The sequence below is a fragment of the Homarus americanus genome, unplaced genomic scaffold, assembly GCF_018991925.1.
Source record: "Homarus americanus isolate GMGI-L3 unplaced genomic scaffold, GMGI_Hamer_2.0 scaffold40248, whole genome shotgun sequence".
Taxonomy (NCBI): Eukaryota; Metazoa; Arthropoda; class Malacostraca; order Decapoda; family Nephropidae; genus Homarus; species Homarus americanus.
The window spans coordinates 2,948,246-2,966,894 of NW_024712526.1; the positions used below are offsets into that span (position 1 = coordinate 2,948,246).

The following is an 18,649-nucleotide window of genomic DNA, read 5'->3' on the forward strand; positions in this document are numbered from 1 at the left end:
ATATATATATAATTTGCATCGAGGATTACAGTCAAAACGTTTTTGGGTCTGGGTTAGACCAATGAGAACATATATAATGTCCTGCAGGAAGGTGTTGGCTGACGAGAATCAAGATGTTGCCTCTACAGTAGAAGGCGATAGTCTCCCCTCAGGCGGTCACACAGCTGCTACCAGCTCCATCTCTCTTAATAAGCTATTCTGAGGCATAAACAGTCTCTTCACTTAACATGTGGCCGGTGCACACAATTATGCGTGGCGATAACAATATCCCCAGCGTGGAGATTATGGGGAGTTTTGAAGAATCTTTGTCATTGACGTAGTGTCAGGAGATATTCCTTTACCCACCTCTTCCAAAATTGGTCTGCGATGAATCGGGCATGCTTCCATCTTCTGGCAGGTCGACTTGGCGTTGGTGGGTAGGCCTCCAGTTGCTTCTCCGACAAGTCACACACGTCCGCATTGTGCGGTCGAGTAATTTGCGGCACCTAGGTATCCAGTATGTCCCACGTATTATGGCAAGAATGTGTTCTCGTCCTGAGTGTCCAGCTCTAGTCGAGTGTACCTCTCTCACGATGAGCCCCGTGATCCTGTTATCCCTTGGCAACAGTATGGAGAGCTGCATGTTTCAGTTTGGAATTTCCAAGAACATTTTTCCGTTACCCTGAAAATTCTGGGGAGGAGGGATTTTTTCCGGCTTTGAGAGAGTCATCTTGTTACCCGGAAATCTCTCATTCCCGGAAGTGCTCTGCACCAATTGTTCTGGCTACAGGGATATCACTTTTGTATACAGTGATCCCTCGGTTAACGAGCGCCTTGGTTAACGAAATTTCGGTTAACGAATTACCTTCCATAAGATTCTTAACTTCGGTTAACAAGCATTCCCCCGATTAACGAATTCCTTATGAGCGCCCCTCAACATGTTTTCGCTTGCTTACTAGCTGTCATATGAGTCCGCCAATACAGTAATCAGTTCTAGGGCTTAAATTCCTTACTATTTTAGTAAATATCAAGACGTTTGTACTATTCAATAATTTTAAAAGTCTTATATTAAATTTTTTAGTAATTTTAACTATTATTTAATATAATTTAAGTACAGGGAAACTAGTTTTTAGCGCGCCAAACAGCCTGTCAACACACCATACAGGCTTCAGTCTCTGTGTCTTTTCAGTGGCGGTAGCATCTTGCTTCAGACTCTCCAACATAAACGCTTTTGTTCTGTGTTTCCAGTCAAATTATTGGTCATTTTGAAATTTATTTTACACATTGACAATATATAATGCAGTGCAGTGTTGATTTAAAGAAAATAATCTTGAATTACACCAAGTGAACTAAAATTTTATGGGTGAAATTGCACCATGGGGTGACTTCTCTTCCTCCCCAATGCCTTCTCTTCTCCCTTCTCCTCCACCCCCATTCTAATTCCCATCATCATCATCATCATCCAGGAGCCTTCTACATACACACCCCAAAGTTAGTGTACTTTACTACCTTTTTTGTTGACTTTAGGCAATTTTCGGTGAGCTGGAACCAATTACCCAAAAACCCATTGAAACAATGGTTTCGGTTAACGAGCAACCTTCTAGAACGAATTGTGCTCGTTAACCGAGGGACCACTGTATATAAAACCTGGACAATATCTTTCCTCATTATAGAGTTTATAATGAGCTAGGTTTTAAGCATGTTGGAATAAGAAGTTGTCTCTCGGACTTTTAACAAAAAGAATTGGTGTAATTTCGTTCGTCCAATATCACCATAATTGTAGTGCCCATTGACAAGAAGGTGGGTAGAGTCAAGTACTGTTGCATTGTCTTAAATTCTTTTGGTTAAATACATCCAACAATGAGTGTGTTCCCTTAATTTAATTATATACCATACCAACTCTTGAAAACCATCCTCCCTTTGCACCCTTACCTGACTGGCTCTGAGGTTGTCTCGTATAAATAACCACACCCCTCTTACAGGTTGCCAGACATAGGTTCGTAAATGAGTCATAGCCAATTACAGTGGTCCCTCGGTTAACGAACACAATTCGTTCCAGGAGGTCATTCGTTAACCAAAAATTTCGTTAACCGAAACCATTGTTTCAATGGGATTTTGGATAATTGGTTCCAGCTCACCGAAAATTACATACAAAGTAAAAATAAATGCAGTAAAGTACACTTACTTTGAGGTGTGTATGAAAAAGGCTCCTGGTTGATGATGATGATGGGAATTAGAAGTGGGGGTGGAGGAGAAGGGAGAAGAGAAGGAAGTGGGGATGGAGGAGAAATCATCCCATGCTTGATGCCGTCATTTCACCCATAAAATTTTAAGTTCACTAGGTGTAATTCAAGATTATTTTCTTTAAATCAACACTGCACTGCATTATATATTGTCAATATGTAAAATAAATTTCAGAATGACCAATAATTGAACTGTAAAAATGTAAAAATAGTTTATATTCAAGAGTCTCAAGCAAGATGCTTCCTCCACTGAGCAGTGACACAAACTGACGCCTTGGTGGGTGAGTCAAGTGGCTGACTGGTGCACCAAAAACTAGTTTCCTGTACTGCAATTATGTTAAATAAGTGTGAAAATGACTAAAAAATTTAATATAAAACTTGTAAAATTATTGAATAGTACAACCTTCTTGATATTTACTCAAATCGGAACGAATTTAAGCCCTAGAACCGATTACAGTATTGACGGACTAATATTCCAGCCAGTGAGCAAGCGAAAACATGTTGACATGATTTCGTAAGAATTTCGTTAACCGAATTGAAGATTCTTATGGAAGGTAGTTCGTTAACCGAAGGATCACTGTATATTAAACTCACAATCATCCGGGTTGATCCCCCATTTTTTATACAGTAAGATCTCATATTTCGCGCGATTTCATTTCGCTTTTTTTAATTTCGCAAGCACTACCTAATGTAACCAAGTCTTATATTTGGCGTAAAATATCATGAGTTTCGCGAGTTCCAGCCAGCTGAATGCTGTAATATTTTATGTTGCAGCATAAGTATGTTTTATGCTAAGTGGCCAGCCGCACTCTCCCTCCCCCCGTGTGACGTCAGGGCATACAGGCAGCAGCCACACACTTCTCGAGTCACTTTCATGACTGCCGGATGAACTGTGTTGCATTTATACTGTACCAGTATATGTGAAGAATACAGTAAATAAATATACCGGTAATTATAATAAGTAAAATAAATAAATACTGGGTTGCCATTTGGCAATCATTTCACTGGACGCAAGACAGAACAGCTGGCCACCGTCTTGTATGACGTCACAGCCCTCATACCAGTTACTCCCTCGTCATCCTAGCGACCGCCCAGGCTGCTATTGTGTGCTTTTTAGGGTGGTGCTACCATCTGTCGAGTCAAGATAAATAGCCTCTACCTCTACTGGGGGTCTTACTGGTGGGGGTGGGACAGACCCACCTAAGCAGCCAAATAAGGAAAAGAAGCGGGACTATCATAAGGGAGTTAAGTTTGCCAAGTACTCGATGCAGGATAAGCAGCATATGATTAACTTACTTGAGGAAGGCCTAAAAACTAGTGAGATTAGAAAGATTACTGGTTTTCCAGAAGGCACAATCAGGTCAATAAAGGCAGAATTTGTCATTTGGAAGTTATAAATGGGAAAAATTAGAGGTTGATGTAGAGTGGCCAGTCTATATTGATATTTTCCTCATTAGTTTATGTATTTGCATTTGGCACAAATTTTCCAGTCTATATTACTCACGAAATACAAGACCTTACTGTACAACAATTACAAAGCACCTACTATATCAGGTTGATGGATCTTGTGTAGTTTCAAACTCTACTCTCTTGTCAAGTAAAGTATCAGTGTTTGTATACTGTATGAGTATATGACTATTTAGCTGGAAACATTCCTAGGTAGTGGCTCCAAATTTGGTAGTGGATTTGGCCTGCCTTCATTCTCAGCAGCTGCCTTGTTCACAATATTCATTGCATTGTGTGGGGGTGTGGTCAAGTTTATAATTATTTGGGTGGGAGGTTGTAGGGCTCGGATGACTCGCTGTTCCCCCTTGTTCTGCACTGTTGCAGTTACTTCCAGTACTTTCCCCTTGTATATAACCCACCAACATCTGTCCCTGTTTTTCATCTTCTACACCAAATTTGATTTACATTATTTAATAAGTAGGACTGGGCTGTTGTTACTTTGGTTGATCTGTGAGTGTTTCTTATTCACTAAAGACAATACTGGTGAATGTTGGCAAAGGATAATGATGTATGATGATGAAGAATGTGTAGACTGTCATGGTGTTGATTGTTACAGCTTTATACAAACTGCACCACATCATAATCCTCTTGTTTACATACCTTATTTACCTAATGACTACCCACTAGAGGTGGCCTGTGTAGGATCCCACCATTGTTTTTAATAATTTTGTCAAAATCTTGGCTGTGATGCCAAATGCCTTGGAGAATTCCATGTACAGTACAATGTAGTTATCTGTTACGGTTTCAAGGAATGTGAGTAAGTTTGTTAGACAGGATTTTCTTTCCATGAAACCATGTTGTGATGCATTGATAAGACTGTGATATCGCTTAGGTTTACATGTACTGGATGTAATATTAAGCAGAACAGCCTGTAGTTTTCTGCTGCACCTTTTCAACTCTTCTTGCATATTGGGGTGACATTGGCTAATTTCCAGTTCCTCAGCACTTTACTTGGATCCAAGGATTTCCTGAGAAAGAGTCTTAGTGGGGTGAAAATCTCATTTGCCACCTTTATCACCTTGATAAGTGCTGCATCCACTCCAGGGGCTTTGACTTCATTGAAGCTGGCTACTTTTCTTTTGATGATATCGTCTGTAATTGCTACCTCTCTTAATTCATTTTACACACTTGAGGTGTACATTCTCATATGTACTGGCATGTTATTGTTAGCCATTGTCTCCTGTGGGAATAATGATGATAAGCATTAGACTAAACCATGTAAATGTCAACCCGGTTCTTGCAAAACCATCATAAATGAGGGCATCCTGTACAGTATTTGCTAAACAGAATAAATTGAGAATATATACTAAATTAATTTAAATATTTTTCAGACTGAAAATGTTGATCTGTTCTACTCGGTTCCATGGTCATATGGTACCCTTGGATTCTTAACAGCAGTTGAAATTAAGATTATTCCTGCTCAGAGGTATGTAAGCTTTGAGGAAATTTGTTCCAGAAATATGTGATTATATCAAATTAATGGTGATGTATTTGATAATTGTCACAAACATTACATTGTAAAAATAATTGTTCTAAATCAATTTCTTCAGTAAAAACACAATGTGGAAACCATTTAGTACAATTCCACTTAATATATTAAAGTGTAAATAAAACCTCGTAGTGACTTGTCCCATGAAGATTCGGATGGTGGGTTTCTGTTTGAATTTAAAGTGTAATAGGCTTCTTGTCAGGGTTAGATCATGGATTTCTCACAATAATTAATATTATCTATGATTTATGTGTAAAAAACAATATTTTGTTGTTTTATTTTAGGTTACGGAAAACAACTCGCCCTTATGGAATTTGGGTAAATTTTTGCCAAAATTTTAAAAACAATTTAATGTGGATTCTCTGTGGTGGTCACAAGGTGGTTGGAAGGCCGCTCACCTCCCTAGATGCCAGCAACCACCACAACAATGGCGCTGCTCAGTTAAAATTCTTTCCCCAGCGTCTGTGTTCAGGACTGTATTTGCCCTTATGGAATTTTGGTTAATTTATTAACTTTTCAAAAAGAAAAAATCACTACAGTATTTAGAAAAAAAATTCACTCAAATCACAACATTTATTTTGTGTGGATTCTGGGCACTGCCCAGTTTGAATTCTTTCCCCAGTTTGTGTTCAGTTATTCGTCTGTGTTACTGTGTACACTTACTCAAGATGAGTGGAAAAAGATAATCAAATTCAAGTGACAGCTAGCAGCATTGATAAAAGATTCCATAAAGGAATTGCATTGGACATTAAACTTGATGTTTTAAGGGAGATAACTCCCAAGTAACTCTGATCCCACAACCTCTCCTCACCACTTCCTGCAGCACTCAACATTGTTTCTGGTAGGTAAAATTTAAGTGTTTTGTTCATTTATTATCATGTTACATCATGAATGACTCATTTTATGTGTTTAAAACTGTCTAATTTCATACAAATATTTGCTTTGGCATGTTTTGGGGCCTCAAAAAATTTTCTTAGTAACTCTTCTCAACTTTTATAATGGAAATATATAGGAAAAATTGTTTTGCGTTATGGAAAGATTTTCAGGAATGGAACCCTCCGTAACCCAGGGATGCCTGTTTTTATCATCAATTACTTTAATTCTGTTAAATTATTCTATATAAATAAGCTAATAATAGATTGCCATTGTGTTTTTACTATTAACTATAAGAAGTAACACGGAGTTTTCCAAGTATACCTTCAACTTATAAATTAGTTAAGGGACACGTGTCGAACAGTGATTGTTTTCCGCGCCTTCAGCATAGACATAGGCCTGCGGTTTATGGGACCGGCAGAGCTGTTTACACAACCATCCCAATCACACTTCCATCAACAAGAACCAACGTGTGTATAAAAAAGTTGCCAAACAAAATGGATGCGCTGTTAATGGCTGCTATTGAGGTGTGAAAATTGGCTTGATGTTCAGGGTATTACAGTATTGTGTAAGGGGAGTAGTGCACTATAGTGGAACACAGCGCTACAGCAATAAGATGAATGAATGACAGGAGATGAAGACAGTCTCTATGTGTGTGGCTAACAGATGCACACCTCACTAGAGGTCACAGCCTCAGATAAAAGAAAGATGTCAGGGCAAACTTTTTTGAAGTGAGAGTTGTGAACTCTTGGGACAATCTGCCAGAGATTGTTGTGATGGCCCCAAGTGTGAACTCCTTCAAGACCAGACTTGACCAACACTGGAGCAGGTACAGATACATTCTGAAGCCTGTGCATAACCTGTACTTGCCAACAGTGCATAACAGTGATGTGGCCAACTGTCCAAGCAGCTAGCAGGCCAATTAATGGTGAAGAAGATAAAGTTAAGTGTGTGGGTGTGTGTACACTTAATTCATGCTATTTTTCAATACAGTAGTACCCCAATTTACGCGGTCAATTGAACCCACAGGGTACCGTGAAAAGTGAAAACCACGTAAAGTGAACAACAGAACATATGGAATTAATTCCAATAGAGACTGGCCCGACCCCCAAACTCCACTTTTTCCGACACAATACCTATGTTGTAGTAAAAATAACATCTAAATTTTATGATGGTATGCTCACACAATTAATATTTAAGAGAAATACAGTCGCCAGGTTAATGTCCATTTAAATAATGGACTCAAATCCCCTCTTCCCAGCTCACTAGCTCCTACCTCTCTGATTAATGTTTGGGTGAAAACTCTAGAGTTTAACGTTTAGTAATAAATAATACCTCAGACTAAAGTTAGGATAATATAATTGACATTTCTGGATTCCTTGCAGGTCAGGGAATATTTTGAATGTAAACTTCATATATTTTGCACAAAAGATAAAATATTTGCTTTGTGTAAACCAAATTAATTTAGATCTAAAATTTGTATGTCTAATGTAAAATCCATGATGTTTATATTCAAAATGATCATCATATTGTAAGAATTCCAGCAATGTAAATTATATTCTGGCCGGGTAATTTGTATGAATTTTATGAGCTAAAACATATATCTTCAGTAAATAAACAAAGAAATATTCTTCAAGAACACTATCTGTCAATCAAAATACTCCGCCCTAGCTGGGTCGGTCCCTCCCTCCCTCCCTCCTTACCTACCTACCAGAGAAGCGATTGGGAGAAAATAGTATATTTACATTTTTAGTAATAAATAATAACTCAGACTAAAGTTAGGATAATATAATTGACATTTCTGGATTCCTTGCAGGTCAGGGAATATTTTGAATGTAAACTTCATATATTCTGCACAAAGGATAAAATATTTGCTTTGTGTAAACCAAATTATTACATTAGATCTAAAATTTGTATGTCTAATGCAAAATCCATGATGTTTATATTCAAAATGATCATCATATTGTAAGAATTCCAGCAATGTAAATTATATTCTGGCCGGGTAATTTGCATGAATTTTATGAGCTAAATAAAAAAAAAATTATACTTCACTGCGTATATGAGTAGATGCACCGCGGACAGGGAAAGTCTGGTTCTGGCAAGGTACCGCGTAAATGAGAAATCGCGGAAAGTGAAACCGTGTAAAGCGGGTAATACTGTAAAGTGAGAAAATACTCGAAAAGGTGAAACAAACGAGCACTATCCAGAACAGCGTTCTAAGGGACCATTATACCATTGCATAAATGGAGATCCATTCCTGATGATTTTTTTTTACCTAGGAGATATATACAGTACAGGTATTGTATGTGAAGGGTACAGGTATTGGTAAACTAAACACAGAATATTACAGTAACATATATTTACTAAGTAATTAATAATAAATAAACAATATTGTACAGTAGGCTCTCGCCAATAACGACTTCCACAATAACATTTTCGACAATGACGGTAAGTTACAATAGATACCCATTTTCGATAATAACGTCTGGATTCTCTTGAATAACGGAGATTTCGCGGGAAGCGTCCGTGCGCATCAATGATAGCGTTTGTTTGCCGCCATGTTGATGACGTAGGTGTCCGCTCCGCCTCACTCTTACACACGCTTGGTGGAATACAGCGCTGCTCCCACGTATGAGATTTTCGCCTCTATAACCAGTGGTTGCTAGGGTCGGTGATCAACAATGGCTTCCGCATTTTTGCCTGTAGGGGTTAGGGGAGGTGGTGGAGGGAGTGATTTGCCGCCTGAATGCCCGGAACTTTTAAAGTGAATGAGAAAAAAGACCCCAAAGCTAAGAGACAAAGCCTCAAGAAGTGTGCCTACTCGGTCAAGGTTAAAGCACAGATTGTTGTGCTCATTGAAAGTGGTGCACGGAACATTGATATTGTGAGGAAATTGAACCATCCTGAGTCTACAGTGCGAAATATTAAGAGGAAAGTAGAAGAGACCAAGAAGAGTATTGCGCTGGCTAAGAAATATTTCGGTAGTGATGGAAATGCGAGGTGAGCTATGAATGATAAAAGTGATAGAAACAGGTTGATAGTGATAACAGAGCATTTTCTTGTGAAATGGTTAGCTTGTAGAATAAAAGTCAGTGCAAGTGTTAGCGGCCCTCACATACGGAACAATCATCACACCAAGCACCTCAAAAACTCCCCCATCCTAAGTGTTATATTACTCAAACTCTTTATTTTGATGATTGAATAACAATTATTTTTATTTAAGCTAACAAAAAGTGTTAGGAGGGTTTCAAGGGGAAAAATTGGGTGAAATTCTTGGGGCGACGGCACCAATAAACCCTTTTTACATGTATTTTAATGTCACACAAATAACGTTTTCGCTAATAGCGGCGTTTTTCAGGTACCTATTAGACGTTGTTGGCGAGAGCCTACTGTATCATGAATGAGGCATTTGATGAACGAGTGTGAGACACAGTGTGTAGATGGGTGGGTGGTTGAGAGGGAGGGAGGGAGGCAGGCGGAGGCAGTGAGTGGGAGGTAGGAAGAGAGGGCAGCAGGTGGGAGGTGCTGGATATTGTACAGCTGTACTCTGGTTGATGCTAATCCAGCTCTGCATCACTGAAATTATGATTAAGATGGTGATAATAGAGATAGTGGTGGTGGTGGTGGTGGTAGTAGTAGTGGTGAGGGAGATTATGGTAAGGAGGTAATGTGTCTATCGGTTTCTTTGGTAAACTGTGCCTCCAGCACTGCCAGATGGTATAGAACAGCTGATATCTACCAACAAAACTGAGTGTAAGTATAAATGAGCAACGCTGTATCCCTATCGTAACTGCTAATCTATTATGTTGAAGAGCAGAATGAAAGAAATTTAGTTAGGGAGTTATGTATATGTTGCATTTAATTTAGGTTATATTTAGTTAAAGTAATATTTGATAATTACCTCAATTGTAAATAATTACTCCTGATTTAAATACAGTGGTCCCTCGGTTAAAAAGCACAATTCGTTCCAGAAGGTTGCTCATTAACCGAAAAATTCGTTAACTGAAACCATTGTTTCAATGGGTTTTTGGGTAATTGGTTCCAGCTCACCGAAAATTGCATATGTAAAGTCAACAAAAAAGGTAGTAAAGTACACTTACTTTGAGGTGTGTATGTAGAAGGCTCCTGGATGATGATGATGATGTGAATTTGAAGTGGGAGGTGGAGGAGGAGAAGAGAAGGAAGAGGAGGTGGAGAAGCATTTTACTGCTTCTTGGAAGGTGCGTCACCTTCCATGAAAATGTCAGGAACCTCTGGACTGACAGATTCTCCAGCAGGAACATCCTCTCTCCTTCTTGAAGTGGAAGGCTGAGGGCTACCATCTTTTTCCCGCTGCCTTTTAGTGAAGAAACTGTCAATTTTTGTTTGTGGGGCATCTCTCCTCCTCATCATTAACTGATGTTTGAAGGAGACCACTGTGTCCTCAACATTACACAAGGCAAGTTCTGCTTTTTCCACATTAGGGTGCCTTGAAGCCAATTTCCTGAACTTCTCCCAGTAATGAACAACATCTTTCAAATCTGAAGTAGACATATGGTCATCACTTTCCTTTTCCTCCTCACCACTGTCAGCCTCTAACATCTCATCTAGTTGCTGCAAGTCTTCAGGAGCAAGTTCCTGCTCATGAGACATCACAAGCTCTTCCACATCAACCTCCTCCACTTCAAGGCCCAATGACTGACCAATGGACACAATCTCCTGGTCCAACTCTGCTTCTTCTTCAAATCCCTCAAAATCATGGACTACTGATGGCCACAGTGCTTTCCATGCAGAATTGAGGGACCTAGTGGAGACTTCTTGCCATGAGGACACAATCAATTTTGCAGCCTCCAGGATGTTAAATTGTGTCTTCCAGAACTGTGCCAGTGTTAGTTCAGGATCAGTAGAAGATACCTGATGACACCTCCTGAACATTTTCTTCATGTACAGCTTCTTAAAGTTGCTGATCACATCCTGGTCCATTGGCTGTATGATTGATGTAGTGTTGAGAGGCAAAAACAACACTTTGACAAGGTCAAATTGAGACTCCAAAGTGCTGGCAAGTTGAGGGTCATGACCAGGGGCATTATCCATAAGGAGAAGAGCCTTTAAAGGAAGTTCATTGGTGGTTAAGTAGCGCTTCACAGAAGGGCAGAACACCTCAACAGCCCATTCATTAAAGAGCTGTCTTGTCACCCATGCCTTACGGTTGGACTTCCAATAAACTCCAAGCCGTCCTCTTACCACTTTTTGTTGCTTGAACACCCTGGGGTTCTCAGAGTGGTAGACAAGCATAGGCTTCAGTCGGAAATCCCCTGAAGCATTGGCACCAAGCAATAGAGTGAGATGGTCTTTCATGGGTTTATGCCCAGGTAATGAGGCTTCATCTCTGGTGATGAATGTCCTTTTGGGCATCTTTTTCCAGAACAGCCCAGTTTCGTCCACATTGAACACTTGCTGTGGAAGATAATTTTCTTCATCCACCAGTTCTTTAAAGTCCACTAAAAATTTTGGTGCCCCTTCCTTATCAGCACTGGCAGCCTCACCATGCCTAACAACACTAAAAATGTCACTTCTTTTCTTAAATTTTTCGAACCAGCCCTTGCTGGCCCTAAACTCTTCAAACTCTGAGCCTGAACAACCAGGTTGATCTGCCTTTAAATGTTCGTAAATCTCCCTGGCTCTTTCACAAATAAATTCGGTCGAAACTGAATCACCTTTCATTTGTTTTTCCCTAATCCAAATGAGAAGTAACCTCTCTGTTTCTGCTATTAGGGATCTACCTTTAAACACTCTGGTAGATTTGTCTCTCACTCTCACTTCCTTAAATTTGTCTTTCTGTGAAAGAATTGTCGATACAGTTGATGTCGACATGCCATATTCTTTGCTAAGCACATTTGTTCTAATGCCTTCTTCATGTTTCTTAATAATTTCCTGTTTCACCTGGGTTGAAATCGCTTTTCTGGATTTCTTGGGGCCTATGCTGGATTCAAAAACAATTTCAACACTAAAATTTTAAGTTTAATTGCTGTAAATAAAGAATATTTTCTTTAAATCAACACTGCACTGCGCTATATATCATCAATATGAAAAATAAATTTCAAAATGACCAATAATTTCACTGTAAAAATGGAAAAAATAGTTTATATTGAAGAGAGTCTGAAGCAAGATGTTACCTCCACTGAAAAGACACAGAGACTGACGCCTGTTTGGTGTGTTGAGAGGCTGTTTGGCGCGCTAAAAACTAATTTCCTTGTACAGTACTTCAATTATGTTAAATAATTGTTAAAATGACTAAAAATTTTAATACTATAAGACTTTTAAAATTATTGAATAGTACAAACTTCTTGATATTTACTAAAATAGTAAGGAATTTAAGCCCTAGAACTGATTACTGTATTGGCGGACTAATATGACAGCTAGTGAGCAAGCGAAAACATGTTGAGGGGCGCTCATAAGGAATCGTTAATCGAGGGATTGCTCGTTAACCGAAGTGAAGAATCTTATGGAAGGTAATTCGTTAACCGAGGGATCACTGTAATAGTCTTGCGCAAGTCTACATTCCTTTGTCTGCACCCGCATCCTACCAGCTACTGTTGAATGTCAAATTACCTGCCATCGCCAGTTCCTTAACAATCCTGACCAGAGAAACACAACACTCGCCACCTTCAGTAAAAACTGGTGATCATGGAATAGCTCGCCACCTAAGCTCCACCATTAATTCCTGACTTCCATCCACAAAACCAAACCTTGAATATCAATTTATATTGTAGGATATCCTAACCTTATACTTTCAAGTCTTTATTTAATGCATATAACAATGTAAATATTTTTTGTCTTGATATCGCCCAATTCAGGACAATCCCTTCAACATTACATTACATAGCTTTATGAAATGTGGAGTGAGAAAGCAGAAAGGTGGGGGTGATTAGGAGTGGAAGGGAGTGGTAATACACACCGGGTGTTGCCAAGGTCTCCTCAGCAGCTGATCTTCAATCTGCCACCACACATTGTGCTTCAGTTAACCACACACAACTTTGTCATACAATAAGACCTACACTTAATATAACAACTTCGTGGTTGTCATGGCTGAAGCTTTTATCTTGTTTGCATTCTTAATAATGGTTCTAACAGTCAATGAAGCCAAGTTGAAAGCAGCACTGACATCTACCTGATGCTCACCAGCTTCCAACTGCCTCAACACTTGTAACTTTACATCCGAGAAGATACGTTTCCATGGCACTTTAGACACACTAGCAACATTAAAATTTGTAGACCATTTTCCAGACATGATGAGTGAAAACTAGTCACTAATATAAAAAAAATTGGGAAATCAACAAGAATGTGTCCACAGTGTAAGGCAGCAAATTTGTACTGCATAGTACAGCGGTTCAATTTATGAGATTTCGGTTCACGAATTAGCTCATAAAGATTTTCATTTCTATTAACGAGTATAACTTCTATTAACGACAGCCTTACGAGAAACACGCATTGTTGCACGCATCAGCTGATCGGCTAGTCCGCCAATACAGTTATCGGTTCTATGTTTACATTTGTTTCCAGTGGAGTAAATATCGAGAAAGTTGGTATCTTGAATATTTTTGCATTTTTTATATTAAAATTATTGGTCATTCTGAAATTTAGTTAACATATTGATAATACTGTATAGACAGTACAGGGAACAGTTTTTGTGCGCCCATCAGCCGATTGAATCACCCAACAACACTTCTCAGTTTAACTTTGTTTTACAGTGGAGTGAACATCGAGTTTATTGGTCTCTTGAATATTTTTGTATTTTTACATTAAAATTAGTGGTCACTGAAATTTAGTTAACATTGATAATATACAGTGCAGAAATTATTGAGAAATTCGAAGAAGGCATTAGAACCAATGCACTCTGTAAAGAATATGGCATGTCATCATCGACTGCCTATACAATCAGCTGTTTGCTATGTAAACAAAGCCGCCGGGAATACGACATACACACCTCAAAGTAAGTTAAAATACAGTATTCTATTGTTTTTTTATTTATTATTATACATTATACTGTACGGTACAGTACTGTATTTAGTTTATATTTAATGTTTTGTTAATTCTATTACCGGTATACAGTACTTTGTATGTACTTTTTCTGTGAGTTGGAACCAATTACCCAATATCCCATTGAAATAATAGATTCAGTTAACGATATTTTCAGTTAACGACTGACCCTGTGGAACCAATTGTGCTTGTTAATCTAGGGACCACTGTACATTATTCCCTTAAAGCTCGCAGTTTTAAACCTTGTGCCCATCGGAAACTCACGAATTGCCATTAAAAAAAATAAATAAAAAAATCTGAGTTCCAAAGCACACAACTTACCTCATTCAGCATCTTGACCAAGGAATAATTGTCGTTTTCAAGTCATATTACCTCGGTCGCAGTTTTTTCGAAGATTCATGAGGCACTGGAAGAAGGTGACCAAGTGCGGGTGAAAGAGATGTGGAAAAATTACACCATTGCTGACTGCATAGCAAATGTTAATATGAGCCATAATGAAATCACTAGCAAGTGTTTGAACTCCTGTTGGAAGGCCCTATGACCTGAAGCAGTGAATGATTTCACTGCTTCCCCTCAGTGGAGTCCCAGATCACATGCAGGGTGCTAGTGGGAAGACATGCAACCAGAAGAGCTGTTTGGAAACACTGGAGAAGAGTTAACAAATGAAGAACCAGCTTCTTTACTAAAAGAAGTTGAGCCAGATGATCTGGAACAAGATCTTGGTCCCATTGATTTAGAAGAAAACATCTGGACGTTAGATAAATTAATGATTTTTTTTTTACATTCAAGCAAAAAAAAAAGAAGCACTTCGGGAATTAGACTCCACACTAGACCGAACACTGAAGATTAACGTACGTCGACCAAGTACTAGCACCACTTGATGAATCTACAAAGATCTAAAGTGCCAGAGATCTCGGCACTCCATTATTCTTTTCTTCTCTGAGAGTTCCCAAAACACCAGCTTCAACTCAATCTTCTGCCACTCCAGCCACCCCTGTATCTTCTGCCACTCCAGCCACCCCTGTATCTTCTGCCACTCCAGCCACCCCTGTATCTTCTGCCACTCCAGCCACCCCTGTATCTTCTGTCACTCAGGCTATCCCAGACTGCCAAAATGCTCTAGTGCGCAGGCCCGACGAAGCTACGCCAAGAAAAAAATCACGGAGGAGGCAATCTGGGATGGTACATATCCGATCTGAGCAGCCTCATTGAAAAACTACAGAAGCAATTCAAAGCCATGTAATTTGCATCCGCAGCATAGCTAGCATTCTATGCAAGTGTAAAATGGCCTTTAATCAGTCGTCGACTGATGCACTGTTGACAAACTTCTCACTGCTTCCACACTGGCGATCACCTCCCACACAGAACACACACCCATGCTCGTCATATTTCTTATTTTACAGTTTTATATTATACAGTGCAGTATTTTCTTTATTTTTTAATCATATTAGAGTATTGAAATGATTTTTCCACAACTTTTATAGATTCATTATATGTAACAATAACACCATGCATTACCATCTCCCTCCCTCCCTAAGGCGGGGCAGGAAGCGGTTAAGACTGTAGAGACCTCTCGTGGCCAGTAGTGGAAGTTAGATGCATGTACACAACCTCCCTTGCTTCCCATGCAACCCATAGTGCAATCCACAGAGGGGCAAGGGCCGTGTTGTTTAAACCCCCATAGTTTAATGCAGTGATTCTTAAACTAGGGTCCACGAAAAGCTTTTGAGAAATAGTGTGTTCAATGTTTGTGAGAGATTTGGCGATTCCAATTCGCAGGATATTTTGGATTTTGGTTGAAATGAACAAATGCTTTGGACTGTGATTTATCCTTTGATTACTGACAATATTTGTATGTGTCATGGCATATAAGGGGTCCTTGGTTGAAAAAAGGGATATGTGTACAATGAAAGACAAAAGTCGTGTCGCGAAATTTGGTGAAAACATATGTCGAAGGGCTAAACTTTAGGTGCGCTCTGCCTTGTGGTAGGGGGCTCTCATAATGTTTCACGAGTTATATTTAATCTTCAGACAAAACCGCGATACTACTTTTGTCTTTGATTGCACATAATGTTCAACATATGCGTATATCGGTAGCTATTTATATGTACAGTACTGAATTTTGCACACTCCAGGAACCGGCATGAAAAACTTGAGGATTTTGCTTTCTCGTGGGGTCCATTTTACCTAAGTCCCACGAGCTTTAAGGACGTACTGTAAACAGAGCACTTGGTGTTAATCAGTCGAGTGCGTAAAAACAAAAAGAGCTGCTCTTTGCATGTTGGGAGTGTTCAAACTTGTGATTTTTCACTACTTTTATGTCTGTTTCCCCCCCCCCAAGAGCTCCAAGAAACAGTGCTGTACAAGTTAGCGCTAACTGGCGTATTACTGTAGTCTCATTTGATTTAGTTTAATCAGAGAATACACATTTTATTATTTGATGATTTTACTAATTCTGGTACATATTTAAATATGATTCTTACTGTATGTATTCCATTAATGACAGGTTTGTGCGTGTGGAATACAAGCCTTGTCATTCCCTGGACAATCTAGTTAAAACTTTCACAGAAGAAACCAAAAAGGCTGAAGGAAACCAGTTTGTGGAGGGACTCATGTACTCCCTTCACTCTGGGGTTGTCATGACTGCCAACATGTGCACATCTGCTGAGCCTGGCAAGGTGAGTCTTCACAAGCGAAAAAATTTGAAAAATAATTTCCTATTACTTTTATCCTCTTCGCCACTGATTGGCTCGTTAGCCGCTTGGGCAGTCGGTCACATCTCTATTACGTACTGTTGGCAAGTACTGGGCTTGCACTGGCTCCTGAATGTATCTGAACCTGCTCCAGTGTTGGTCAAGCCTGGTTTTGAAAGAGCTCACTCTGAAAAAGTTACCCTTCACAATTTTCTGGACTGCAACCTTGAGCTGTGACCCCTTGTGGGGCGGACGTCCGCCAACTCCAGTTATGGACACTTGACTGAGTAGTGCCCTTCGAGTTGTTTGTACACCTCAATTAGGTCACCCCTTGCCCATCTGTAGTACTGTATAAGCTTCTTAACACTACAGTATATTATGAAGCTTATTTTTATTATCGATCAGTTGTTACAAAAACTACAACCACAAATCAAATTAAGTGAGCCAAATGGTGAATTATACATACCTACATACATCTCAGTGTCTCAATGCATTTTTAAGATTAAGAAACGAACTGAAAAAAGAGCGTCGCATTCTGAGGTTGAACAAAAAGAGCGTTAACTGTACTACAGTACAGTAGGCTCTCATATTTGGACACCTATTTAGACTGAAAAAGCTAAATTTTGCCTTATTTACCCTACTTTTTGGCGAATTACTACCTGTAATAAAGCAACATCCTAATAAACCAATGAAAATAAAACAAAGTTAATAAAAAATAAAAACAACACAAAAAGTTCTCCCTTTTTGCCTTTGGCGGTTTTGGACGCTTAGGAGGGTTCCCATTCACACCAGGTTGACCCCCACCACCTACTGGTTCAACACTTGCCATATCACGGGCGCGAAATAAGCGTCTGAACACGAGATCACCAAGAGATAAAGTTCTGGCTGTCTCAGTGCATGGGCGGGAAGGAACTAATGGTGCTGCTAGCGCCACAAACAACTAAGAACTAACTGGCAGGCCGCTCAAACCCGTCGAAATTCGAGTTTCTGCCGTCAAAATTTGAAATTGTGTAGTTTTTGTGTCCAAATAAAAAACGTTGAATTAAAAACTCGCAAAATTTGAGAACCTACTGTATATGTACAGTAATGTAAAAAATTCCAGATAACTTATTTTTTACTACCTCCCCATAAAATGTACTATACCTGTAATAGCAAGAAATCATGCACTTCTCGGGGTTTTAACCATGCCTTTGAGACAATCGGTCACGTTGGCAGAAAGTTTATTATGTAATGTTTCTGCTAAGTGTTGCAGGGTATTACAATAGTGGAAATTATAGTTGAGCAGAAGTGAATTAACTTTGGTACAGGTAATAAAAATGTCTGAACTAACTTTCCCATGACATTTTATTTTCCATATTGGAAATCAAGAGGTAAATCCAATTATCTTTATGAATACTTGTGTTGTTAGGTTGTTTACCTTTGAAGAAAATGGATATATACCCTACAGTTATTAGTGATACAACAGTAGTGCAGTCAATCTTTGATTAATGTGAGAAAGGTGTTGTCAAGTGTGTCCCAGCCAGACTTCCTCCAGTACTAAAGCTAGACTCAGGGAGGACACATTCATTAGGAATGATTAGGCAATTACCGGTAACAAGATACTGTACTGGCTTCTTTCCCCTTGCAAAATGATTGACTAAATTAAAATAATATCCTAAGCCTCTCCTCCTTTTTTCCCCAAGTTGAATGAAATTGGGCGATGGTTCAAGCCTTGGTTCTTCAAGCATGTGGAGACTTTCTTAAAGAAGAATGAAACAGGAATTGAATACATCCCAATCCGAGATTACTACCACCGCCACACACGATCTATCTTTTGGGAAATACAGGTAAGTAATAATGATGGAAAT

The 18,649-nt window shown here is 39.1% G+C and overlaps 2 protein-coding genes across 2 annotated transcripts in view; one reads left to right on the top strand and one right to left on the bottom strand.

The window, feature by feature from the left end:
• Nucleotides 1-2,723: 2,723 nt before the first annotated feature.
• LOC121860891 (pyroglutamyl-peptidase 1-like) overlaps nucleotides 2,724-18,649 on the bottom strand; it is a gene marked incomplete at its 5' end in the record, with an annotated part of 42,806 nt that continues 26,880 nt past the window's right edge. Inside the window, 1 exon segment of the mRNA XM_042358255.1 lies at nucleotides 2,724-4,908.
• LOC121860879 (delta(24)-sterol reductase-like) overlaps nucleotides 5,060-18,649 on the top strand; it is a gene marked incomplete at its 5' end in the record, with an annotated part of 32,168 nt that continues 18,578 nt past the window's right edge. Inside the window, 3 exon segments of the mRNA XM_042358246.1 lie at nucleotides 5,060-5,154; nucleotides 16,616-16,787; nucleotides 18,485-18,628. Coding sequence (XP_042214180.1) covers nucleotides 5,060-5,154; nucleotides 16,616-16,787; nucleotides 18,485-18,628 — 411 coding nt within the window.